Here is a 26769-nt window from a genome sequence, read left to right on the forward strand (position 1 = left end):
TGTGTTAAAGCTTGTTTTATGTAAAGTTCATAGAAGGTGCATACATTGGATCAAGCAGGTCTTTGTGTTTAGCCAGTCAGGGGAGCTACAGGGATGCTCCCCACAAGCCCTCTCCCAGTCTCTAACAGACCATCCACCAAGAGCTCCAAAGGCTGGAAGCAGGCTAGGCTGCAGATGCAAACTCTGGGGGCATGCTGGTCAGCGATTGTGTCCAATGTATTGGAGAAAGCTGTCTGAATCTAACTTGTTAAGAAATACTGAATCATTATCTTTGGGTACTGTCCTTCACAGAGTTCAGCCCTGATCTTGTTCCTCTTCCCCGATACGGACCTCTTCTTCCTCCCCATAGTTGGCTTATTACTGGAAGACTGAGGATGGATCTTCATCTCAGTAAAAAGGATGGAAAATTCATGGCCTTTCCATGGCTCCCGGTTCATGCCCTGGGAAAAAAAGACCACGGAATTTCTATTACTAAAGCACCCAGACCAGGTGTTAAGAGTCTACCACTACTGTCCCCCCTCTAATACCATTTAACTCTCCAATAAACAGAGACGCTATTGTTTACCAGATTTTGACTGTAATTATAACCAGTCTTCCAAACACTCCTAATATAAATCAAATCTCTATCCAGTTTGGAACACAACAGGACTGAGTCATCTTCAAATCAAAAAATAAGCCTGTACAATGAGATGCACACCAAAGCACTCACTGAAAGCCAAGGCACAGGCTACATGAGACAGTGAGCCAGCATCCCACTGTGTCTCCTAGTGACTGTTCTTTTATGTGCTCCTCTCAGAAATCAAGGCAGCTCAACATCAAGTATCTCTGCCCACAAGAATAAGGGAGCTATGCGCTCAAATCCTCTGGATCCAGGGAGGACAGAATAAGAGCTGTAAGTTTCTTTATGGATTATTTTCCCTTCAAATGAAGTTACTTAGGATAGCCTGGGCAATCTCTCCTGCTCCAAGGAGGGACATCCCACGCATGTGTTTTCTCAGGGCTAGGGAAAAGAGCTAACCACCACACAGAGCTCTGCTGCTCACCTCACTGTGCTTGTTCTCTCCATATTTCCTATTCAGGTTGGCCAAGTGGCAGTTCTTGTACCACAACACAGCACGGTGTGTCAGAGCACAGCTGCTGAGAGCCACATCACTGTCTCTGTCCCACACAGTGAACGTCCAGCCATTGTGGTAGGTCATTGCATCCCCTAAGGGAAGGGATGAAAGACATGAATAGGAGTAAGACACTACAGTTGCTCAGCCTAAGGGCTTATACACCCTTCAGGCAGAACACAGCAAGCGTGTCAAGGGAAAAGCAACAGCACAGCATAGATCTGGACAATACTTTCTAAAGGGCTGCTATTAGAGGGCATATCCAAGGGCCGGATCCTCCCAGCTGAAGAACTAAACCTTATGGCAAGAGAATATTAAAGCATTAAGTGGAAGACCAAGGACACAATGGCAATGGTAAGGACCTACCAGTGGCAGAAGCCAGCACCAAGATGGCTACTGCTGCTGGGCAAACTCCCATCTGGAACAAAAGCCACTTTCTTTGCACTTCTCACCTGGGAAGCCCCAGAAGTTGCTCCCGAGTCAGCATAGGTCACCTCATGGAAATGCTTCCCGTTCTGCCTTCTCAGCTGGCGTTTCACTGGGTTAGAGCACCCTCTCTTCCCCATGGAAAAGCAACTGTTTCTCCTATCTTCTGAGGAGACGGGCCTGTGGGCACACTCTCCTCAGTCTTCCTAGGACTTACAGGCTTCTCTCCTCAAAGGGTACCACATCTGCTCTAACCTGACCTAACAAGCTCCCACACTACTGGAAAAACAAATACAGAGGTCCCAGGTTCACTTCCCTGTGCCAAGCAGAGACAGCACAAGTACAAGGCACTCCTCACCGGCATTGCCTCTGTAATTCCCCGCTGACAGCCTCTATCTGTCCCTGCTCCAGGCAACCTGGAAGAAGTCATAGACAGCACAGACAGATTCACTAGCTGTCTGCAAATCCACCCGGAGCTCATAGCGGATGGAGCTGCTGCTTGTGAGATTGTGCAGCTTGTCAAGACCTAGAAGGAAAAAAAAAATAAATTACTCTGTAAAGGGAAAAGCTTGTTAACCTTTGCAGTCCTAGACTCTTACCCTGTAGCCATTTTGGTTAAATCGGCTATTTCCTGCCTCCCTCCTTCCCTGCTTGATGCTGTCATGACATTTTGCCAAGTTTATGCTGTCTTATCTCATTTTCTGGCAAGAGGCAGCAGTATCAGAAAAAATCAAACAGCCTAAACCAACACAAGACTGGCTGTAGTGCAACATTATTTTTCCCAGAACATTTAGAGACCCTTGCGCTAAAGACCTTGACCTATTTAGTGCTGGATTTTCTGATCCACAGAGAGTTCACTAACAGGACAGACAAAAAATGACCAAGTACACCAAGTTTTTTGTAGTATGCTGGTCTTAGCATTTTCACAAATGCAATTTCCTTATTTCCCCTCTCCTAGGAACACCCGAGCCTGAAATAAACCTTTCCAGAATTTGGCTTGCTCTGGGACTTCTCCAAAGCCCAAAGATGTCAATAGAAATACTTAGTGGGCCTTTAGAGATCCCTCAATACTTCATTAGCATTTCTAAGGAAGACACAAAAGCTGACAGTTCAAGACTGCAGGCTTGGGGCAGGGGGGGGGGGGGGGGGGGGGCGGACGGGAAGCAGATAGCTCAGCATTTAAGTGCTTCTACAAAGCTAATCTTCAGCTCTTCACTAGTCACACCCGTGTACCGTACCAAGCCAAAATACCCCAGTGTGATCTCCAAAGCCTTCCACATAATTTTCCCAGCGTTTGTAGAAATCCACCCGGCCACTGCTCTGCCTCTGAAACACCTGCAAAGTAAGTGTGAGTTCATGACAGGTTGAGGAGATACAAAGAAGACAGAGATCAGAAATGCTCATCCCGATTCAGACGCAGATGAAAAGGTGACACATTCAGGAACAGACAGCTCTACCCGATGGTACACTGCACCTGCGCAGGGTATGCACAGGAATCCATTTCCATTTTCTGACTGCACAGAAGCGCTGGGGTGAATATTTAGTTGTGTAAATTTTACAGTTTACTTTCTACAAATGCCTGAATGTGATCTAAAAGTTTAGACAAAAGAGACTTAGAGAAAAGATACACCAGACATTTGGGTTTCTAAACTTCACCAAAATCAGAGGGACTTGGGCAGTAACACACAACTATTTATTTCAGCAGAGAAAAATCACTTATCACCAAAAATGAAAGGTGAACAAAGGAATAAAGATATTTTCATTTGGTTATTTAGAAGACAGCTATCAGACAACCTCAGATTCACTCCTTCGTGTTCATACACATTTCCCACCTGTGCTTCTGCCTCCAGATTCCTTTAAGCCACTCAACAACTACTGTGTGGCCAGAGTCCTGGTACATGCTCACTGCACTAGCACTTAAAACACCAACAGGCATCAGCTGAACTGTGTTAACTGTCTGTACATATAACCTACATTATCTCACCCTGACCACAGCATAAGCTTAGTTAACTCATGAAAGGCAGTACTGAGCTATGTTTACTACTTCATCTTACAACAGGGCTGAGTCCACCCTCACAGACAACTCCGATGGCAAGAGGTAACACATTAAGCTCTCATAACTCAGTCACTGCCCTCAGTCAGCAATAATATAAACCTGTACGGCATCCACAACCAAACAATGAAAAAGCCTTTGAGTCATTTAGCTTCCCACATCATTCCTACCAATAGCCTGAGATCAGCATCCACCACCCTTCCTAAAACATGTCACTCCATCAAGAAAGAGCTGAAACATAGTAGCACAGTAGAGCAAAAGGAGCCTCAGCTAACATCACTACCAAGTCCACTTGATTATGTGGGCAAAAAAACCGAAGAGGTGCAGAGAATCACTGACTATCCATCTACCTCCATCATCACAGTACACCTGCATCAGCCTGCTGCCATGCCCATTCAGGTAAATGGTGTAGGTGCTGCTGGAGGCACTTCTGCGGTCTCTGACTGCAGCCTGCTGGATACAGGTAGAGGAAGGTAACAGTGAGAACAGGGAGAGCAAAACTTCACACCAGCAAAGCAGGCCATAGAGCTGGAGGAGGCATTTCACACCCTTAGGAATCTCCTAAGGACAACAGGACTGGAAGAGATGTAAAGAAAGCAGCAGCTCCCACTGTACACTCACACAACGCCCAGCTGCATCAGCAGGTTGCTGCTGGCAGCCTTTCCCGCCGCCTGGGAGCTGGCACATGGACGGGATCCCCAGGGGCCACAGGAAATACAGGAGAAGGAGCCCTTGTTTGTGAAGGTGGGAGTGTCAGCAAACAGGGACTTCAGTTTCTCTGCATTTCACAATTTGCCCACAACGGACAACCCCTGTGGGCACTAGCACAGTAAAAGAGGCTCCCACAGCAAGCTGGCATGAGGTTTTGTTTGATTTGCTGCCATTCTAGTGTGCATTTCCTCATTTCCTGACCTTCAAAAACAACCTCAGCAGCTACCCAACGCCACGAAAGTACTTACAGATCTGTGCCCTACCATTACTGGATGGTGCAGAAAGATCTCTAGCATGTCATCATCTCTCCTGCCCACTGGCAGCTCACCAGCAGGCTTTGTCCTGTGCTTGGCTAGTGAGGTTTGCCAGCAGCACTGACCAGCATGGGCAATCTTCATTCACGCCATCCCATTGTGTTTCCAAGCCTCCAGATGGCGTGGCTTAGACTAGACACCCAGCCAGGAGACACATCATTGATCTGCTGGATGGTTCGCTTATGATCACATAGTTCCTCAGTGCATCTGTACAACATGAACTCCATGGCTGACCTCCACCATAAAGCACAACAACTGCAGAGCACAGGGAAAAGTGCAACACCTAAAGCCAGTTCCTACCTGCTGAGAAGGTACTGTCTGTTCTGCTCTGGTGATCTCCCTTATAGGCCATCAAAAAGATGGCATGCCTCACTCCTTATTCCAGTCCTTCTAGCACAAACGGTTGTTTGCCAGGACTCAGCTGTACTTCCTGCCAAATAAAACAGATCAAAGGTCAACCCAACTCTGAATGGCATTTAGCTTTTCCAAACAGTGCCTCATACTACATATGCATTTACAGGCTCTTCTCGTAGAGTTCAGACAGGCACATTCACTGTATATCCTTGAAACATGCAGTCAGGCCATCTCCTCAGAAGGAAAGTTCCAGGCAAGGTCTCAAGAAACACTGTTGGGACACTGAGGATACCCTGTCCCTGGTGAGTGCTGCCCTTCCAGCTAATAAGTTAGAAAAGTGAAGTGAAGCAGCAAATGTTCTTTGCACCCAGAGATCTGTTGGGAAGAGGCATTCCACTGTCAAAGTCCCTCCACAGCTTCTACTCCTGACAGTAACACATTTCCTTCCTTAAGCTCTCCCTCCCTGGGCTGTGGATAGCAGAGGTTCCCCCTCAAAATTGTTTTCTTGTGGTCCATATACCCACAAGACCCAATTAGCAGAGCCCATAATCATGGGGTGATTTCAGTGGGGTCTGCAAGACTGAAGAATTCACTGTACCTTACTTGTGCTGTCTTGACCCTGGAAGGTCAGAGCGTAGCCATCAATCTGTGCTGCAGGAGGAGTCCAGGTAACCACACCAGTAGAATGAGTCGCAACTGATACATGGAGGTTCTTGGGAGGATGAATCTCTATTGAAAAATAAAATTCAAGTCCCATTGCATCAATGAAAGACGGCAACTGCAGTGCAGGGCTTGGGCTGAGATTTCAATACCTGATCCTGTCAATGGGGAAGTACAGAAGTCACCCAGTGACCTTCATAGCCAGAAAGCAGCAGGAGCCTGGACCAAACATGGCAAGGCCTGCTACGGATCTGGTCTGGGATGCTTTGTGAGCCCTGCAATTGGCTCAACTGTACAGGACCCAGGAGCTCCTGATATGCCTGTTTGAGAAGTTTCCATCAGGCTCATCTCTGAGGAGCATTCACAGACAGGTCAGGTTTGAGCTCTATGCCTCAATCCTGGGGCATGGTCCTAGTGTGCCCTGCTGAGAGCCCCTACACCTTGTCGCCCTACCGCAGATAAAGAATGACTTCACAGGTTTCATTGTTGTCATGCTTCAGCCTTATTTAGCAAGTGCAGGAATACAAAGAAACCCACAGCTTTAGTTTGGTCTGTGCTGTATATGGGACACCAGCTCCCTCACTGACATCAAGGGCTTAGCCAGACTTCTGCTGTACAAGTCAGACTGCCCGAACAGAATTATTTTTATGCAATGCCAGATCACAGCAGTTGTCAAAAAGTATCTTATGAAATACCCACAACAGGGCTGCAGTTCTTCCCTTAGGATAAAAACTATTTCTAAAGTTCAGTTGGAAATAATAACAATAAAAGCAGCCTCTCCCTAATTTTCATCCAGTGCTTGCTATATTCTATATATTTTGGGAACGTGTTAAGGAAAACAATGTAAAGAGTATGATTTGTCTGGCTTTCCAGGTTTTAGAGAGAATGTTCTTGGTGGGCAGTGCTGGCCTTCAGCGAAGAGTGCTCCAACCCTGAAGTACACCTGAGTTTATAGCAAACGGTAACTAAATAATTCATCTAAATTCCCTGCTCTTCCACAAACCTCCCTGGGAGACTATGGACATGTCATTGTCCATTGATTCAGTTTTTCTCCATATAAACCAGGCCACAACATTTCCCAGACCTTGAAAAGTGCTACAAGGATAAGCATAATAACAATCATAACACATCAGTGAAATTCTACAGTTGTTAAAAGCCACAGCGAAAGAACAAGGACAAGCAACATCTGTCTTAGATAAATGAGTGGAGCAGCACGGCTTCTCCCAGGAAATGCTGCACTCCTCAAGCATCGAGTTACCGCTTGAAAAAAAAAAGGCAGAGAAGAAGAAATCAAACCACCAAATACAAGAACAACAGGGACAGTGACACCAAGATCCACACAGCACCGTGTCTAAAACACTGGCTATGCATTATAACTGAAGGCCACCTTTCACTAGGCTAATGATTTAAGCATTAGTTCAATATCTAATGAACTTATGCTTCATTTGGGAGACCACTACACAATTGCTAAAGTAAAACGACCCAGACACCTCGGAGTAGCTCACTACGTGTGTAGCCCCCGCTGGACAGAAGAGGGAGCTAAAAGGTACCAAATCCACGACGAGAAGCAAGGGGTGGGAAGGGCGGCCTTACACAGCGCTGCTCTTACAGGCCAGCCCGCAGTTTCCATGGGCGCTGCTGCAGCCGGGTTTAACGCTAGGGAATAATCAGCATTCACCTTGTGTAAGAAAATGTTGTTTGGAGGATTTTTTTCCCCTCCGTACCTGTATTATTTTAGCAGAGGTGTCATTACTTTTGGAAATATAACACACACACAAAAAAAAAGATGAAAGAAAAAAAAAAAGAAAAAAAGAATACATGAGAGGTTTTAGTGCAGGTATTTCAAAAATATCCACACCAATGCTTAAAGCATTCCCTCTCACAGAAATTTCATTTCACATGAGTGTCTCCATTTTCATTCCAGTTAAGAAACCCCACCATAACATTTCAGTTTGCAGAAACTCTGCTTGCATTTCTAGTTCCAGATAGGTTCAGTCTCTTGGCCTCAAGAGACTCGCACCAGCTTGATTCATAAACTAAGAAAAAGTACATTAGCAAAGGCAATGGATCTGGAATGACCCTGACATGTTCCCAGTACACCATAATCCTTATGGCTGACTGAACAGGACAGATTTAAGCCTGTTTGGCAGTCTCCAAGGACCAGTCTAAGGTTAGGAGTCAAAGGGCAGGCCATTCTTTTTAACTGTGCCCGATTCTAAAATGGTTTAACTTTGGTTGTTAAACCTCTGTTATTGTTAGGCTTGATAGCAGCACATGAAGCACTACATGCTTTTGATTAAGGACTACTGAAATAAGCTGGGTACCATCAGCTGTCATCACTCTTGTATGACGACATCTGTTTTTTCTATAATCATCTATAGCAGCAGTCTGTTATAGTAGCCTATACTCACACGTTTATCTCCAGAATGGGTTTACCACTGTGCATCTTCATCACCCAGTAATGCAAAGGGAGATCACGAAACACAGAATAATAAGAGAGTAAGGTCCCTTCTACCCTGTTTCCTTTCACTTCTGCCCACAGTTACCTGTCAGAGTGTCAGGGCTTGCCCTCTTGCTCTGCTTGCTTCCCAGCTCTGCCCAGAGATGGATAGGGAACTTCATGCCTGATTTCAGTCCTGCCAAGGTGGTAGTGCCTCTGTCCTTCCTCACTTCTATTTCATAGGTGTCCCCATCAGCAGAAGCGTAGCTTACCATATACCTGTCTATGGGAGCTTGGACATTGTCCCAGGAGATGGTGGCCGAGTCCTCTGTCACAAGGTCACTAATCAGATTCTTGGGACTGTCCATTTCTAAGAAATAAAGTGCAGAGTAGAAAGGGTGGGTAATTAAAAGACACATGCTCCCTTTAAAGCTTTTGTTTTCTAAAGCCCCATGACCCTACCCTCAGGAAGGAAAGGATGACATGGACTAACCCATCTGTAGCTTTACTGGATCTCGGTAGCTGATCACCACACTTGCTATTGACAATGCAGAACTGAAGTAAGACAAAGTAAGGCACTGATACATGGCCATATTCAGACAGAGGCCTCTTAAGTAAAGTATCATCAAGCAGAGATACAGGGAAGAATGATTGTGCAGAAGGTCCAACTGAAATCTGAGGCTATGTCAAACCTAAATTCTTAGGAACCTTAAGCAAGATCCATTAGACCATTATTCAGGAGTCCTGGCTGACACAGATACAGGGAGGCAAAGAAAAAGATGTGAGAGACTGAGGCAGCACCAACACCCTACTCCCCTTTATCAGCCTCTCCCACAAATACCTCTTTTTGAGATGTGAGGTGCCAGCAAGGTATAACACTTCTCTACATTACAACCGAGGAAGGAAGACCTCGGTAAAAGAAGTGGCCAAGGGAGAACATAATCATAGCTAATTCACCACGTGAAACTACATTCCTCCTTCCATAGCTGCAACCATCGTACTCCAAGATTTCCAGAGGCCACTCAGAGTGTGCCTGCCCTCTTGCTCTGCTTGCTTCCTTTCCCTGCCCAGATACAGATGACACACACCACAATTGGCTTCAAGCTAACCAGGACAGCAAGACCTGTGTCCTGCCCTGTCTCCCCCTCATTCCCAGGAAAGGCTAGCAGTGTCCTCTGCCGAACAATCAGTCTTCAGCCTAGCTAAGCAGTCAACTTTTGTATAATCAAGACTTTTGCTTACAAAGGGAATTACTGACAGTTAAGAAAGACCTAATCCAGGCTCAAACCATTTGCTACCCTTTTTTGGGAGAAGACGATAAGGATAGGCATGTTTCCTTCAAAGTCTTGATTCTTATAAGTGAAACTAGTTGAATCCTGCCTAAACTTAGGATGGTTCAACAGCAGTAGCATATACTGTGGGGCAGAGCTAAGCCACAACTGCAAACCTTAGCATACCTGAAGACCAAAAAGAGCAGGCAAAGTTGCTAAGCGAAGGATCACAGTGCTTTAGCAAGTGCTGTGAAGCTCATACTGGGCTGATAGTTTCTGAACTAACAGAGCAGCTATTAGTTCTCTACACTTGGCACTATCTCTATGTGAAGCTTGAAGGTGCCCCCTCAAGACAAACGAGTGTCTAGTATATGCTCTATAATAGGCCAGAAGAAAACAGGACAGAAGTTGAGGTCACCTCCACAACGGTGTCATGTAAAAGCAAAAGGATTCTCTAGAATACCTGTCACTGCCTCAGTGCTGATCCTCTTGCTCTGCTGGGCTCCCTTCTCTGCCCAGGGAAGATGACATATTCAATGCCAGGTTTTAGTCCTGTCAGACTGTCTTGGTCTTTCCCACTTCCATCTCCTCTGTGTCACAATCAACAGAGGTGTAGTTCACCTATCTAGGAGAGCCTGGACCCTGTCCCAGGAGATGGTGGCTGTGCCCTCTGTCACTTGGTCAGTCACCAGGTGATCTGGGCTGTTCATTTCTGCAGAGACAGTTAAAAGTGAAGAACACAGGCTGTCATAATCAGGCTGTACTGTGACACTCTTTCCCCTTTAAGGGCCTTGCCAGTGTCTTCCTTTTTCAAGTTCCATTTCTGATCACACGTTAATTAGAACCATAAAGCTGGGAGGTGTCAAGGTCTGAGGTGGTTTGACTGTGGTCTGTCTTTAATCCTTACACATGCTTTCCTAGGAAACTACACAGCTAGTCCTACCTGGACAGAAAACAGCCTTTTCAAAGCAAGATACTGTTACTTTCTTGTTTCCTCATGGCCACAAGACTCCAAAGCTCACATACACGTCATCTCTCCAGAAAGTCAGATGCCAACCAAAGCTCTTTTGTTAAGAGATCAGAGTGACCCAGGTACACATTTTACTTCAGCCAGTCTATGACCTAGGGCATGAGTCTTGCAAATGCTTACAACCATTTGCAATGGATTCAGACGTGCAGCTTGACAGTGTTGTTATAAATTGGCAGCCCTCACACTGGGCAGATCCCTTACACCTCCTTAACTAGGACTGGCAACACAGGGGAAAGTCCTAATAAGAACAGCTGAGGAACCAGGATTAATCATCCTATTGCAAGAAAAGGCATCCTGTATTCTGTTAATTTCTCTGCATTTCAATATTTTCATCTGCAAAAAGGAACTGAGCATTTCCTTATTCCACGATGAAGGATAAACAAATTAACCTATTAAAACAAGACTACACAAATACATGAGACACTTTTGCAAAGGCTTCATTTTCCTTAATCCCTATTAGTATTCACAACACAGCCCATTTGTAGTACATACAGGTAATCAGAATCTCTCTGTGATGATGCTGAAAAGGTTTCACAGCAAGATGCACTAACCTCAAGACTTGATCTGTTAAGCCTGAATCTCCCTCTGCTGTGAAACTGTCTTGGGATGGACTTACTCACTGTTGTTAAGGGCAAGCTGGGCTGTAACTTACAGTCTTAACAAAATATATTGCCCACTTACCTGTTATAGCCTCAGTGCTGGCCCTTTTGCTCTGTTGTTCTCCTTTTTCTGCCCAGATGCAAATGACATACTCCATGCCTGGCTTCAGTCCTGCCAAGGTAGTGATATTCTTGTCTTTCTCCACCTCTCTCTCCTCTGTGTCCCCATTAGCTGCAGTGTAGCTCACTCTGTATCTGTCTGTTAAAGCCTGGACTTTGTTCCGGGAAACAGTAATTGCATCCTCCATCACTTGTCAGCCAACAGCTCAGTTGGGCTGTCGATTTCTGTAAGCAGAAGTCATAATTATTAGAAGTTTCAGTATAGTGCTGTGGTAATCACAGTGGTCTAAAGACACAGACAACACAAGTTTTTATAGGCAGAGGTAGTATGTTTTATTAAGACTATCAAATATATTTGGAAAAACAGGTGAATTTTGAGAAAGAATTCTACGCCCAAAGAAAAAGAGCTTGTGTGTCCAAAAGCTTGCCTGTTTTTTTTCCTCCAGCTCAAACTGGTAAATCTAACAGAAGTTTTATCTGTAGCTATAAACTGAGTTTTGATCATGCAGTGTAAATAACTGACACTTAAGCGAGTCCCATTGAATATCACCATTTGTAGAGCCAAATCATTTTGTACTGTTGGATACAGTGCAAGTAGATAAAAAGTGGGTGCTAACCGCTTGCAAGCCCTGCCACTCTTGACACATCGGTAAACACGCTTGCATGTCAGTGCGATGGCAGCCAGGCCTTGGCAGGACCAGCCAGCCCTCTGCTCCTGTGCTAGGTGAGCTAGGCCGCTGGCTTCTGCAGGAACACTCAGGAGTGAAGAACGCAGATTGTCCCAATGAAGCTACACTTACACCCTTCCCCTCAAGGGCCCTGCCAATGTCTTCCACTTGTCATCCTTTACTTCTTATCAAGGATGGACCTGAACTACAAAGCTGGAAGGTGCTCAGTTCTGAGGTATTTCAGCTGTGGTCTAGGTTTCCTCCTCACAGCTGCAACAGCAGGGCTTTCTGTTGGGGGGAGACAAAAGAACAGCCAGCCCTGCACCAGCAAAGAGGAAAGCCCAATTGCCCTCTGAAGATCACTGCCTCTTGCCTGGGTTGCTCTGGAAATTAACCCCAAAACCAAATCACCTCCTCAGAATCTATCTGAAATGCAGCTCTCCTGGAACAAGGTTATTTCATACTAAAGCAAAACATCCTACCTGTCACAGCCCTATGTCTGCTGGGCTCCCCTCTCTGCCCAGAGGCCAGTGGCATATTTTTTGCTTGGCTTCAGCCCTGTCAGAGCATCAATGCTCTTGTCCTTCCCCACCTCCATGTCCTTTGTGTCCTCATCAGTTTTATTGTATCTCACCAAGTACCTGTCTTCCAGAGGCCAGATCCTATCCCAGGAGATTGTGACTGTGTCTTCTGTCAGCCATCTGGGCACTACACTACACTGGCAAAATTTTTAAGAGAAGGTTTGAAGGTTAAGAACCAGGCAATGGCACGAGTGAGGACTACACTCACATTCTCCACTAGAAAAAAAAGCCGCTTTCAATCTCCTCCCATTATTACAATCATTCCCCTGCCCTTTTCACAGATGGAAACATGATGCTAGAATTCACGAGCCTTAAGTCACTACCACAGTGCAGCCCGCGGGAACATGGCCCTTCGAGGACAGCCCAACAGCCCATGATCTTTACACAGAGCATTGTTTTTATTGGTTTTGGTTTTTCTTCACTAACTGCTAAATACATCTTAGCAGTCAGAGCAATGAAGCACTTGCAGATGTATCCCAAATGATTGCAACGGCATTTTATTCCGGCTTAGTCTTCTGCAGGCTCTAAACTCCAGAGCACAAATGCACAACCATCTAACAGCCACACTTAATTTACCACACACCAGCTTAGCTGCACTATGATTTACCACACATTAATTATGGTAAAAGTTGTGCTTTTTCCACCTGTGTGTACTAATCTCACCTCTTTTGTGAGATGAAAACACATTACTTCTCATTTTAATGAAAGATGCTGAGGTTTGTTTGTGTCACCCTAGAACAGTGCACACTGGGAACATGTATTTGAATAATCACAACTCAGCTAGTTAGCAGTGTAAGATGCTCACCTGTGGCAAGAAAAATCAAGTGAATGATTTTCTTGTGTGATATGAAAATCAAGTTTTTTCTTCAGTTATAATAGCACTGCAGCTGGATATGGGCTGTGCCTGTACCCATATGCAATGTATTTAACTCCTTCACAACCTGGGTGGTCCAAGAGTTTCCTAGCCAGTCACCTGTACAAGTGAGAACATGGGCTAGCCTGAGACAATGGACCAACTTGAAAGCAGGTGATTGACTAAGCTTCATAATTAAGCATTTAACTGATCCCTGCTGGGTGGGAACTTGAGGCAGTCTTACAAATCCTCTGAGGCAGCTCCTGTTGTGTCTGGTCTGATTTATATGCTTAAATGTGTTGGTTAGCATCCTGAGTGGAGCATCCCAAACACTCCCCCAGGTAATTTCTGCTGTAGAAGTCCAGATTGCACACATATAATGTTTCTAAGTGACCAGTAGAAGCTGCTCCTGTACACACACAGCCACACTGGACCATCACTGGCTGGATTATAAGAACTGAGCAAAACTGGTTCAAGGAGTTTCCCAATCTAGCTGCAAATGCAAGCACCTTCCAGTGGAGACTCCCTGTCACCAAGGGACAGCAACCAAATGTCCTGTTTGGGAGATTTGATTCCCCAAGTGATTCTCAATTTATGCCATGACCCAAATAACTTTGGTTTTCCTCTTTAACAAACACTCATGACTATTTGTACAAAATGTGCATGACCCACCTCGTTCTATTGGGAAAGGCCACAACAGCCACCCAAAGAAAACCTTGGAGGTGGTTTATGGCATTTTAAAAGAAAAGCACAAACGACACATTCCACTTACAAGGCTTTCATTTTGGCTGTGTTTCACTGTTTTTTATACCAGTAGTAAATGCTGCCTACCACAGGGCCTGTCCACAGCAGGACTCAAAACAAAGAGCCTTCAAACCTCTGCAAAGCAGGAAAAGCTTTACTAAAACAAGTAAAACTGATTAAGGAGTTTGAATGTCAAACTCAGTTCCCTCTGCTGCTGCAGCTTACCTGTCAGCTCTGGTACTTGCCTTCTTGCTCTGCTGGGGCCCCTTCACTGCCCAGATGTGGGTGACATACTCCATGCCTGGCTTCAGATTCAGTAAGGTGATCATGCCATTTTCACTCCCCACTTCTATTTCCTTGGTGTCCCCATCAGCTGAGGTGTATCTCATCACAACAGATGTTGTGATACATCTCACAACAGATATGAGGTGTATCACCATACCTGTCTATGGGAGCCTCAACTTTATTCCATGAGACAGCGGCTGTATCTTCTGTCACCCGATCAGTTGCCACATTGGGCTATCAAGTCCTGAGAGAACATTTCAGAGTACAGGATTAGGAAACTCCAGCTGAATTAAACCTGTCACGACACATGCCCATTTCCTTCATTTTTGCCTTGCTGCTACGGCCAGCTAAAACATATCACCTAGGTTCCCTCCTACAGCCCCTTGAGAAGAGGCATCTGTGGGCAACCAGCATGGTCAGAGTGGGGACTGTTCCCACCATTTAGATGAAAACATTAGAAAGCAGGACTGTTCCACCACTTAGATGAAACTTTCAATTTTTTTTCTGCAGGAATAGCTTGCATGCTATCTGCCTCACCTTCCATGGGTATGGACTTGAGCATTACCTTCTTGCTTGCCCTCCTCACAGCACCAAGCATAGGCCCCATCCTTTCTCTGCTTGCAGTATCAGCCATTTGTTGCTCTTCCCTTTCTGCCTACCCTGCAGACCTGTCTCTCAGATTCCCCCAGGGCTTCTGCTATTTTAAGTGATGAATCAAAGTTTAGTGGTAACTCTTGCAATAGCTGGTATTCGTCTTAGTCACAGCTCCTAAGTTCCAGGCATTACATAAGAACATGAGCAGAATTACTCATTGTGGATTTTTTTTCCTTTTTAAGAAGTTTTGCAGCCCCATGTCTGTGAAGAACAGCTTGAAAACACAAGCCAAGGGTGTTGCAAATAATCAGAATCTACACAGGGAAGAAGAGCAACCTCAATGGCAGCATGGAGGTTGTAGGTTCTGTTGTTTCAAATCAAATTTATTTTAATGGAATAATTTAAAAGACAACCTCAGGAATGTCAGGCCTGATTTGGGGTTTTTCAGTCTTTGAATGCAGCATGCCTATCCTTTGGGTAGAGAGACGTATTTCAGAGTTCCCAGAATTTTATAGGAAGAACGAGAGTTCAAAATTCTTCAAGCTCTCTTTTGCAATATAATAGCTCAAAATTATTCTGCCTTTTTTTTTTTTGCCTTTTTTTTTAAAAAAAAAAAAAGACCTTGAAGCATCAATGAACCAACAGGGTTTCCAGATCTGTTTTAACAGTCAGGTCTGGAATGGCTAGGCTTCCATTACAGGAAAGACAACAGTCAAGTAAGAGTAGAACCTGCCAGGCCTTCTGAGCTGCGCTGAGCATACAGTTGGAGCAGAAGCCAGCTTAAAGATGTTTCTGTGCTCTCCTCATACAGGAGATTACTATGTCTGACTTGGGCTCTGTTACAGGATAAAGCAGTCCAAAGCTTCAACCTCTAAGGGCTAGCAAGGAGCTGAAGCCCTTTCAGTCACTTCAGATGTAAGAGGTGAAGACTAAAGCTACTACAGAAATGCCAGGGCTGGGACACTGTGCAGTCCGCTGGACAAGCACAACTTTACCACCATGGGGCAGGCATACCAGATCACACAGCAGGCTGGGACTACAGCCCCCAGTGGAAATGCACGCCTGGCAACAGTGTGCTAATATGCTCCTCAGTCCAACTATTCTGTTCAGTCTGGTGATCAGAAAAATAATGTTGGAGTCGGGCAATACAAGAAGGAAGAAGAACATGTCGTCTTCCTTGCTGTTCCTGGGCTCAGAGACCAGACATATCAGCGGCAAATAGCTGTGAGGCAGCTGGCGGCAGCTGCCCCAAGGATCCACGAGGAAGGGCCATACCCAGATCACAGATCGTGTGCGCTAGATTTAAGCAAGGTCATTCTGTCAACAATCTCATTAGGGAAGTCATGAACCAGAAAACTTTGAGTTACTGTTGGACCTAGCTCTGAGCTTGTCTGAGGGTTGTTATTACATACAGAGGCCAGCTTACTATGCTTTACCCTGAGTCTGGCTAGATTTGTTAGTCAAGTTAAGGCAGAAGTTACTGTAGGTTTAAAAATCAAGGCAAAAGACTCAGCTATGGCTAGGTTTAGTGTTTAATATACAACGTAGACAAGCCCAAACAAAATATAAGCAGACCTGGCTGCAGGTCATGCATGAATGCAGCCAGCTGTGCACCTTTAGTGCTGCCATCTTGACAGATCTGTCCCTGAACTCTGTAGTAACATCACTATCAAAGAAACTTTCCACATACCAGTCCTACCACTCACTGAGGATGGTTTCCCCTCTGTATTGTCCTTCACAGGTACGACAGTGACCTTGTACTCTGTGCCAGGTTTCGAGCCTACAAAGAGCAAAAGGGAGCATTACCAACAATTAGGGAAGACAGAAATCTAAACTTTAAGTTCCTTTCTACTACAAACCTAGAACTGGATAGACTAAACAAAATAGCTTTAAGAAAAATTACTATCTAACTTCCTTTTGTCTTGAGAATGCCTCGATAGCACTTTTAGCCTAGGCTTACCCTTAGAGCTGACATTAACTATAGCAAGTGGGGATTTCCATAACATCAGTGTTACCAGCTTGGAAACAGAAGCATATTCTTTATTCCTAACAAGGACAGAATTAAAGCTGAATGACTGCTCCTTGTAACTTACTATCCACAGGGCAGAAAGGCTTCATCCCTGTGGAGACACCCATTACTACAGGATGGGGGAACCCCAGTAGATCTCACCCTGGACTACAGCAGGCACGAGGTGAATTGAAACTGGCCACCCACACACAAAAGAAAAATCGTCTCAGGACTGTGGTCTGACTGTCAACCACTCCTGCCACTTCTCCCTGCCCCTGCCCAGTTTGGAATACCCACAAGTACTCACCAGTCATACTGTAGCCACTCTTAGGGTCATTGCTTTTGGGCACCATAACTTGCTTCTCATCCATCTCCACCAGGGATCTGAACTTCAGCTTGTAATAATCCACACCTGTTGGTGGGTTCTCCCACCCCACTTCCAGGGAGTGTTCCATCTCCTCTGTTATCCAGACAGCATTAAGTGCAGACAGGACCGGGAAGGATAGCAGAGGGCCATGAGGAAGCAGCCTCTGCACAAAAAGGTAAATATAAGATACAAAGTTGCTAAACAGTCCTCCTCCCTACCCAGTCACCTGCTCTAAGACCCCAGACATTTTCCTCAGCCAAACTGAAGAGTTAAGCAAGTACAGCATAATCATTATTTCACTCCAGCTCAAGAGTTTTCTGGCTCTCAGCTCCCACCTGTTATGCTAGAAGCGAGAGAAATGTCAAAATAACCAGACTTCTCATGGTTCTTGCCAAGTGCAAGCAGACAGCATAATATCACCTTCTAACAAAATGGCATTTCAGTTCTCAAGGGACTGCTTCAGACATGCAGTCTTTCCACACTCAACCTCCTAACCTCAGGAACATCAGGCCCATTTAGTCCTGGGAAGAAACTATGAAGAAAACTTGCTGCTGCAGATATGCTCGGCAAATTAGTACCTAGGAATGACAACCTGCCTACTTTAAAGTCCCTTTTGCATCCAGTCAAACAGTGCATTATTCTTAATAACATGCTGGCTTTATCTTGCGTGCTTCCATTCCTGTTTCTTGCAGCAGACAACGTTATGGATTCCCTGGAATTCAGGGGTGTCAATGCAAGTAGGATTTGGACAAGATAAAGGGAAAGAGAGGAAGTTTTCAATATATTCAGCCCTAATGATACATATCTGGGAATAGATTGCCCAGAAAAGAACATTGACAGAAATCTGCAACTGAGGCCGGGAAGAGAAAGCACACTCCAGCACTCAGACAGGATGTTACCAACCTGCAAAGCCAAACAATTCACTCTACTTGTTCAAATTAACTTTAAAGATCTACAGCTTCTGACTGAGGAAAATACTGCCTGCTCCTACCTGTACTTGCTTCTAGATACTTTGGCTCACTGTCAATCCCCTTCTTCACATGACGAAGTGTGACATTGTATGTGGTGCTGGGGTGGAGACCCACAATCTCATAACTGAGCTGCTCTTTGGGCATGTGGACTTATTTCACCAATGTCTCATACCCTATGGGATGACAGGTAACGAGGTAATTTTCCACATCAATCATTGGATCCCAGCTGACAGCTAGAGAGTTCTTTGTAGAGTTCAGCAGCTGCAGGTTCTGAGGACTGAGCACTGGAAGAGAAACAAAGAAAAACATTACAATGAGGATGACGTCTTGCCACATGGCCAAGCAAGAAATTTTTTCGAATCTATTTTGAATACAGAGAGAATGCAGAACTAGAATTCCCAGGCTGTAGTAATCTTGGATTTGTCCACTTCTTTCTGCTTAACAGCATATCATTAAATACACATGAATAGTGCAGTCAGTAAAAAATAAAATAACTCCCTGGAAAACTCTTCCCAGCTTCTAAAGCAACACTGGCATGGGGAAAACTCTCTCATAAAGCTGTCCCTTCCAATACCTCTAGCATGAGAAAGACAAGCCAGAACCTTCTTTTCACATCACTGTCAGAGTTATTTCAAAATGTCAACTGGTCCCCAAAACTGGGGAACACAGCTTCTCCATGGCAGAGATAGAAAACTGAACTTTTATCCTGATGGAAACTTACACTTGGTACCCAGAGGAGATTTGGGCAAATCTGCCTTAACTGTTTTGCCACAAGACAGACAGCTCATCAGGTTTTGAAGCAGCCCTTGAAAGCGGTCAATGTTGAACATCTGTCAGGTAGTTTATCTGATTTTAGTTACAAGTAAGCACATCATAAACTGATCAAACCATCTACAAGCTGTATTTCATTAGCAAGGTACTAACCAACAGAAGAAAATAGATATCGATTGCCTGTAAAAAGGCATGTGTCAGCAACATCAGGTCACATAACACCACGAGACTCTTCTCACTTGAAAGGCAGCATTCATTCCCTCATGTAATTCACAGCTTTCACCAAATTCCACCCTCAATATGTGCATGACATTGCCTTTAATGAAAACTTTGTACAAAATAGGAAAATGTTGATCCTGCCTCTCCTTGTGATATAGAAGCCGAATTTCAATAATCCAGCTTTGCAGTAAAATAATAAGGTACCCAAATACGTATGGTGTGGTTCAGAAGAGGATTGTATCTACCTCTCTGAAGAGGAGAAGTGTAGCATAAGAAAGCATATCATCCATTTAGGACAATGCCTAGGACAGCTTGTGTTTCAGAACACGTATGAGGGGTTCTTGCAAAGGCAGTGACTCTAGCCCAGGGGAAATGGATTTTACATGTTTTTCAGCTCCGCCCCAAGATGCACCAGCGCCATCTCCTCCAGCCGATGTGACAAACCCCAGCACTTCAGGGCTTGACAAAGACACACCTGGCCAGGGCCAGGGCTGTGAAGGGGAAGGAGGCACTGCCTGGACCTGGACCTGATAACCCTTGAAAACCTCCTCTTCTTGCTCTCCAGCAGCAGAGGACCTCCTAGCCTGAAGCAAAAGGGTTCCTCACAGGCACAGCACTAATTGCGGAGGTGAATTAGGAGGACGGGTGGTTGCGGCCCATGCCAGAGTCCATCTCGCATCCTGCTGGCTCCCATCCATCTCTATCCATTAAGCAGCTTCTCCTCCAGAAGCAGGCTGAGACTGGAGCAAGCAGGGAATGAGCAGCACATCCATAGATCCAGGGCTGGGCCGAGAGCTCACACAGGGGCTTGTTGGGAACCCTGGCTCCCCTGGGAACAGCAAAGAGTACCTCTTTCTTTTCCAATTTCCTGATTACAGCATCAGCACAAAGACTTCCCAGTTAAACTGCTGAGATACCAAAAAACTGCTTTTGTGGATACCTTGTTTTAAGCTGCTGGTTTATTCATCTTCAGATATCCCACAGTGCTACTCTTGGAGTGACAGGAAACAAAGTTTAGAAAGAGCACAGGCCAATACTTGCTGTTCAATATGTCCTTGTCCTCTATTTCTCCATCAGAAGGAATTGTAAGTCCTCAATTATACTGTTGCATGCTTGATAGTAACTTCTAGATGTTCAGGCATTCCAGTTACTATGGCGATATACAACAAAATATGTCATGTCATGATCTGAGACACATAAAAAAAAGAAAATAATGATAAATAAATACAGTGCTCTGTGTAAATCTCCCAGGATGCAGAGATAGAACCCAAAGTGGAACAGAAAAGGCAATCTGACATCTATGGGAGAGCAATGCTTGGCTACAGATGCTGAGAAAGGAACCATTTGCCTCTGGACTCAGAAGTTTTTAAGTAGGAGTGGAGATGTGCTCAGAAACAGTAGCAAAATGGATCATGCTGGGTGTATTAACTCTGTAGTGCTTGCTCACTGAGAGAGCAGAGGCCACTTTCACAGGCTGTAAAAGAGCTGAGGGTGTTGTGTAAGGAAGAGGATCCAAAGCTGGACTCAGCCAGCCCTTTGGGAGAGGTTGGCTGAGCAATAGTTCTCTGGAAGAAACTCTTCTGCTTGCCACCTCTGTAAAAGTTGCTGCCTCCCAGGCAGCAAATCCCAGTCTACTGACAGGAGAGAAGAGAGCTGGAGTCACAGAGAAACATCCCTATACAGTGTGGAAGGCATAGGAGGAGTGAAGTTTTGATGCAAAGATCTTGTTTGGATGAAGAATTTGAGCTAATAATCTTTTATTTAAAAGATGAGTCTCTAAGCAGATAGATCAAGCCTGAGAGGCGACGGAGGATCTGGAGCAGAAAAGACCTGAGAGTAAGGTCACTGCAAACCTTTTCTGAGCAATACCTGAGCACAGGGGGTGGCTGTTACCTAATTCTCCTTCAGGAGAAGCTGTGAAAGATTAGACCAGGGGTCCTCAAACTATGGCCCGCAGGCCAGATACAGCCCCCCAGGGTCCTCAATCCGGCCCCCCGTATTTACAGAACCACCCCCCGCCGGGAGTTGGGGGGGGAAACCAAGCAGCTGCAGATGACTGCCTGCCACTTCATCCGCACGCCGGCCCCCTGGTTAAAAAGTTTGAGGACCCCTGGATTAGACCAAGCAGTGATGTGCTGAGAAGGAAAGGCAGCTTCCAGGGTAAAAGGCTGAATGCTGAAGCCTGGAGTATCAACCTGCGGTTATAAGGAGATTATAGCTTTTTCAGAATTAACCAGGAACTGCTGGACACACACCCCAAGGTCATCTCAGTCAGGTCTTCTCAGGCAAATCCTACTGCATTGTAACAAAGCAGGATAAGGGAGAATTTCCCAAAGACCTCACTTCAAAGGGTGGTTATTGAAAGGATTTATACATCCTTTGTCTCACAGATTTTATCAAATCAACTACCTTATTGGCAAGCAGTACACTCTGCAGCAAACATGATTTTACCTTCCATTGTCTCATTTGTATGTCAAGGAATAGACTCTGGCTCCCTATTTAATTACAGGCTCCATAGCCAGTTCACTCTCTCCTTCAACTGCTGCACACAGGCTTGTGTTAGCACTGACTTTAACTGCATTTTTATGCATTACTACCTTTCTGCAATTCAGAAATGTTTTCCAGGCTATTCTTGAAAACAAGGACCAGTCAGCAACCTCTAGCCCAGCAGGAACTCCGAGAGGAACATGGCAACCCCAAGCTTGGCTTACCTATAGGATTAATCAAATGTTTATGGGAGGAAGAGAAAAGTTGGATTGAAGGAAAGAAGGAAGAAATAACTCACAGGCACGTCTTACCCTGGGAGCACTCAAGGCCAAAGAAGCCATTGTGGCAGTCGCACTCTCCTGTGTCACAGAACCCATTGCCACTGCAATCCCTGGGACATCGTTTCTCACTGCAGTCCTCTCCAATGAACTCCTTGTAGCACTGGCAGACCCCTTTGGCTGTGTCACAGATCCCATTGCCGCTGCAGGTCTCAGGACCGAGCTGATAGCTGCAGTCCTCACCAAAGTAAGGCTCATCACAGATACAGTTCCCACTGTCGCAGTGCCCACGGCCGCTGCAGTGGCTGGGGCAGGTGGGGTGGGAGCAGTCACTGCCCTCCAAGCCCTCGGCACACTTAGAGCTGCAAGTCTTGTAGAGGAAAGTCCCATGGCTGCTGCAGTGTGAGACACCTGGCCAGAGCAGCACCAAGATGCACAACAGCAAGTGTGACACACAGATGAAAGAAAAGAGAAAAAAAAAAGAAAAATTAGGAACATAAGAATAGACAGGTAGTGCAAAGGTGTGTTCAAGGTCATTAAAGAAAAAGCATAAATATTGCTGGAACATATGAGCTGAAAAAGACTAAAGACATCACCTTGCCCATCTCCCCCAGTCCACCTGTATTTTTCATGTAAGCAAAGAATTAGCACTTCTCCCTGTCTCCATTCCCCAAACATCAGTTTATTAAATCTTTTCTTAGAGGCCACACAGTATAAAACTTTGATCACAGGCAGAGCCAGTGGCCACCACAAAACAGCATCATCGTAAACTCTGCTCTTCTTTTTAGTCAGTTATCAAGAAGGAAATAAAAAGACAAATTCTCAACAACTGCAAAATTCTGGAGGCAAAAATGAGAAAGGAAGAGACAGCAATGAGAAGTGCTTCCCTCATCTTGCACCCTCCTGTCCTCCAGAAATTCCTCCACTGAACCCTCCCACCTATGTGAAACTCAGGAACTTGTTCCCTTCCAGTTCCAAGAGATGCTTGTGGAGATTTGCCCTGCACTGGTTCTTTATATCACAGAAACCAGAGCACCACCCCATCTGTAGGGCTCAAGCATTTCACTCACAGAGAACTCCCAATAACATTGAGAAATGGATTCCAGTCCCCAAATCTCTAAGGTAAATAGGCTGTATCTAGGATCTAAGAACAGATACTGCATTTGTAACTTACCTTGGCTTCCCCCACAGCAATTCTGAGGGCTGCAAACTTCTCTCAGCTCTACCACTTCTTTCTCAAGCTTCTCCATCCTTCTAAACAGATCTTTAATGTGAGTCAAAGTTTCACAATCCCCTTTGGGTGTGTGCACATGGATGTTGTGCCTAAAGATTATATTCTGGTCTTTGTCTTCCTCATCCTCCCCAGGATCTAGCTGCACTCCACTGTTGTCTTCATGCTGTAATGGATCTGCTTCCACCTTAATCTGGGAGGATGTGGGCAGGTCAGTCTTGTAGGAGTGGCTGAAGGATATTCTTTGCCCATCACTGGTGCAGTTGTGAGATGCAGGATGTTGAATAGCAGATGTTTGAAGAGCGCAGCACAGCAATAGCCCCATTAGCAAAGGAAGCCAGTTCTGGAAATCCATTTGGCAGGTTTTTAGAAGAAACACTGACCCCTCAAACAGCAAAGCTGCTTTCAAGAAGGGGGTGGTGGTGAATATATAACTAAGAAGTTTATATATATATATATATAAAGCTGGTTTTCATTATTTTCTAGAAGACAAATTATTTGTTTTGCCATGATTCAGTACTAGGTTGGCAAGTACCTGGAAAAAGAGTCACACTGGATAAATTAGATACAAAAGAGCTTCTAGATGCTCCAACTAGGAGCTTTAAGTTTGCAACCTTCAAAGAAAACTTAGTATCACAGTCCACCATAACTATTAATTATGCCATAGCACTTCTCATTCCCCTGCAGTTACAACAGACATTGTATTAGTCTCCCAGCTGTGAACTGCATTACTGGTTGCTTTTTGGCCATGGCAATCTTCAGCAGCTTGCATGGTTTTCAACTAGAAGTGCGATAACTGTGCAGTGCTGCACGCATGAAAAATTCGGAGTCAACACTGATCTTTTGGCACAAGAAGTTTGAGAGAGAGTTTCGCTCACTTAACATGCATCATGCATGAGATATCTCTCCCAGGACAACTGCATTTCAGGCATGGGTGGAAGTGTTTTCAGGAAGGTATTCAAGGGGACACCAAGGGTCTGTTTCTATGGGGACTATTAAGTGTGGAACACTTGCTCAAGGAGGGAGATCAGCTAAGAGAAACGGACCACAGAACAGGTGCCACTGGGATAGATTGGACATGTTTGCACGCAGCTGCAAAACAACTCACACCTTTCTACAGCACGCTGTTAAACATCCCTATCCTCCCATCCCTTAGGGCCCGTGGTGCTGCAAGTACACCTTGTGCTGACCTGACCAAGTATCAACCCCAGCCTTAGAGTCCTCATCTCTGCCTGCTGGAGACACAGCAGAGGGGCTGAGTTTCTGTGGAGCTGAGGACATCTGCTCTGTACAGGCAGGACTGAGAACCTTATCTGGCTTCACATGTGCTGTCGATTACATCTCACAAAACCCTCACTTCGGGTACAACTGTCCTGATAGAGCTGAACCAGCTGTCTTCAGCTTCAAGGTCTCACACTAATGATTCCTGATTTTAGTTCACCAGTTCAAAAAGGCCCTTTAGATTTAAGTTACCAGTTTTTCATCATTGGATTCAAATGATACATAAAATTAAACCCATCCTCCTCTTCTAATACAGCGCATAGCCTACGCTTTTATCTGGATCAGGGAGAATTAAAAAAAATTCCTCTATGTGAAACCAACGCATAGGCACTTTGTGTGCCTGAACGCTGGATTCACTTGAGGGATTTCAAGGTCTTGCTTTGACTTAGTTATCTGATTTGTTATCTTAGCATTGGCAAGGTTAATTTAGAAGATACTGGAGTAAATCTGTTAACACATGGAGCAAGAGAATGTGTTGCAAACCCATTTGTTTTCCTGTACTTTTATTTCAAAAACATTTCTTGTTTCCTACCCTGCATAAATAAATAGGATGAGCTTGGGTTTAGGCTGATTAAGCCTCAAAACTAAGACTTAAAAATAAATAAAACACTACTGTTTAACTGCATTGATATTTAGAGGTCAAAAGTCCAAACATTTAGTTTAAAGTTAAAGGCATAGTCTTTAACAAAACCAAATCTGTTTGCTGTAAAAGTCTTGTGCTGCAACTAAGCAAGAATTTTGGACTTAAGAAATTAACACCTCATAGATAAGAATAACAGGAAGGAAGAAACCGAACAAACAAGGGTAGAAGGATAAAGTGTAAAGCTAGAAACCTAAATTTATCAATTGGCTTATTCAACATTATAAACTAAATTTTGGCATTAATGGTAGATGTCAATCTGTAGAGGAGGTGATACATGCTTGCTTAAATACTTACACTTTCGTATCAACAGGATGCAGATACACACCATATGTGGCTTACTAAGCAGTCATGTTACTCATCGCACAAGCAGAAGAGAAAACATTATTTAAGTGCTAAATTAGGTAATGCGAGAACTAGAAAGCATTTGGCCAATATGTATCCATAGTAACAGGACTCCTGAACTCAAGATAACAGTGCTGCCCCAAATAATACTCTCTGAAGTAACAGAAGACTCCACTCCTAAAGAGTCATACCAAGTTTCCAGCTCCTCTGCTATTTCCACTATAGTCACATTTCTGAAAGTCAAACAATCCCAAGTTATGATGAAAATTAACTGTTTCTGTGAAACATTCTTATATCTCCTAAATGTCTGCCAGAACTTTGGAAACACCCCTACCATCAGAGTCATGCCTTACCATGCACATCTACAGGCAGGTGTCCTTCATGCTCAGAAACACGAGGCTTTGGTTGCTAACACAAGAAACAGAAAACCACCAACACTGGAAATACGTATTATATCTGCTTATACCTATACTGCAGGCCACTCTCGTGTATCTCTCTTCAAGCAAAGTCATCACTGATATCAACCAAAATAGGGTATGGATTTCAAGATTCGGTCTACAACTCCTATATTTTATATGTAATAAAATAAGGGAACTATCCCTGCTGCCACATGTAGCAATTTGTTTGGTTGGGTTTTCCCCCCTCCATTCAGCACTTATCTACTCTTAACTTACAGTAAACGAAATGGAGGGGGGGGAATTATGTTGCTCTGCAGAGGCAGGGCTGCTTCCCTGTCTCTGTCTCATGAGGTTTTGCAGATACCTGTTTATGACTAAAGATAATGATCAGCTTTCCCACCGCCACACACTGCTATTCTGCTTTCCAAGACTCCTCTCCCTCAAAGAGCTACAGAAACTAATCATCTCTTTCTTTTTCTGCTATGCAGACTTCTGAAACAAATCAACAGATTGCTTCAAAGATCTGAACAAGTTCAACGCCTAAGTTCCACAGGTTCTCATCATAGTCTACTGCAGGAAACCCCAAAAGCTTTGTTTTGCAGGGTTTATTTCCAAACCCCTGGAGGTGAGTCCCCCAAACCACCCCACCACCCCACACAGGCACATGCACAAAATCGCCCAGCACAAAGTGCTGAATAGCATTTGGAGTTGTAACATGATGTCATTACTAATTAGGGCTTCATGGGAACCACAAATTGAGGTCAGATTTTCCTGGTTTTAAAGATCATTCAGGAGGATAACCCCTTGAACATAAGCATTTCTGTCAAGCATAATGAAAGAGGACAGCTTTTTTTGGCTTCTTCATCATGTAATGAAGAGATTTTCCCCTGCTGTTAAAAAGAGTGGGTTTAACTGATTCTTCGTGGGGAATATCATGCCGCACATATAACTGGCAATA

At 44.7% G+C, this 26769-nt stretch overlaps 1 protein-coding gene across 1 annotated transcript; it reads right to left on the reverse strand.

Annotated features, from left to right (window-relative positions):
* Positions 1–26436, reverse strand: TNN (tenascin N). The gene is given in 26 exon segments (XM_080407715.1): positions 1–440; positions 1044–1207; positions 1897–1930; positions 1934–2064; positions 2777–2873; positions 3931–4021; positions 4023–4068; positions 4917–4992; positions 4996–5046; positions 5569–5699; positions 8177–8440; positions 9805–9861; positions 9864–9900; positions 9903–9961; positions 9964–10053; positions 11053–11286; positions 11289–11315; positions 14162–14166; positions 14168–14347; positions 14379–14455; positions 16483–16595; positions 17131–17316; positions 18182–18311; positions 18315–18445; positions 21950–22327; positions 23091–26436. Coding segments are annotated over 26 exon segments (3402 nt in total). The 5' UTR covers positions 23503–26436; the 3' UTR covers positions 1–239.
* Positions 26437–26769: the final 333 nt, after the last annotated feature.

The sequence above is a fragment of the Falco punctatus genome (genome assembly GCF_963210335.1).
Source record: "Falco punctatus genome assembly, chromosome: 11".
Lineage (NCBI taxonomy): Eukaryota > Metazoa > Chordata > Aves > Falconiformes > Falconidae > Falco > Falco punctatus.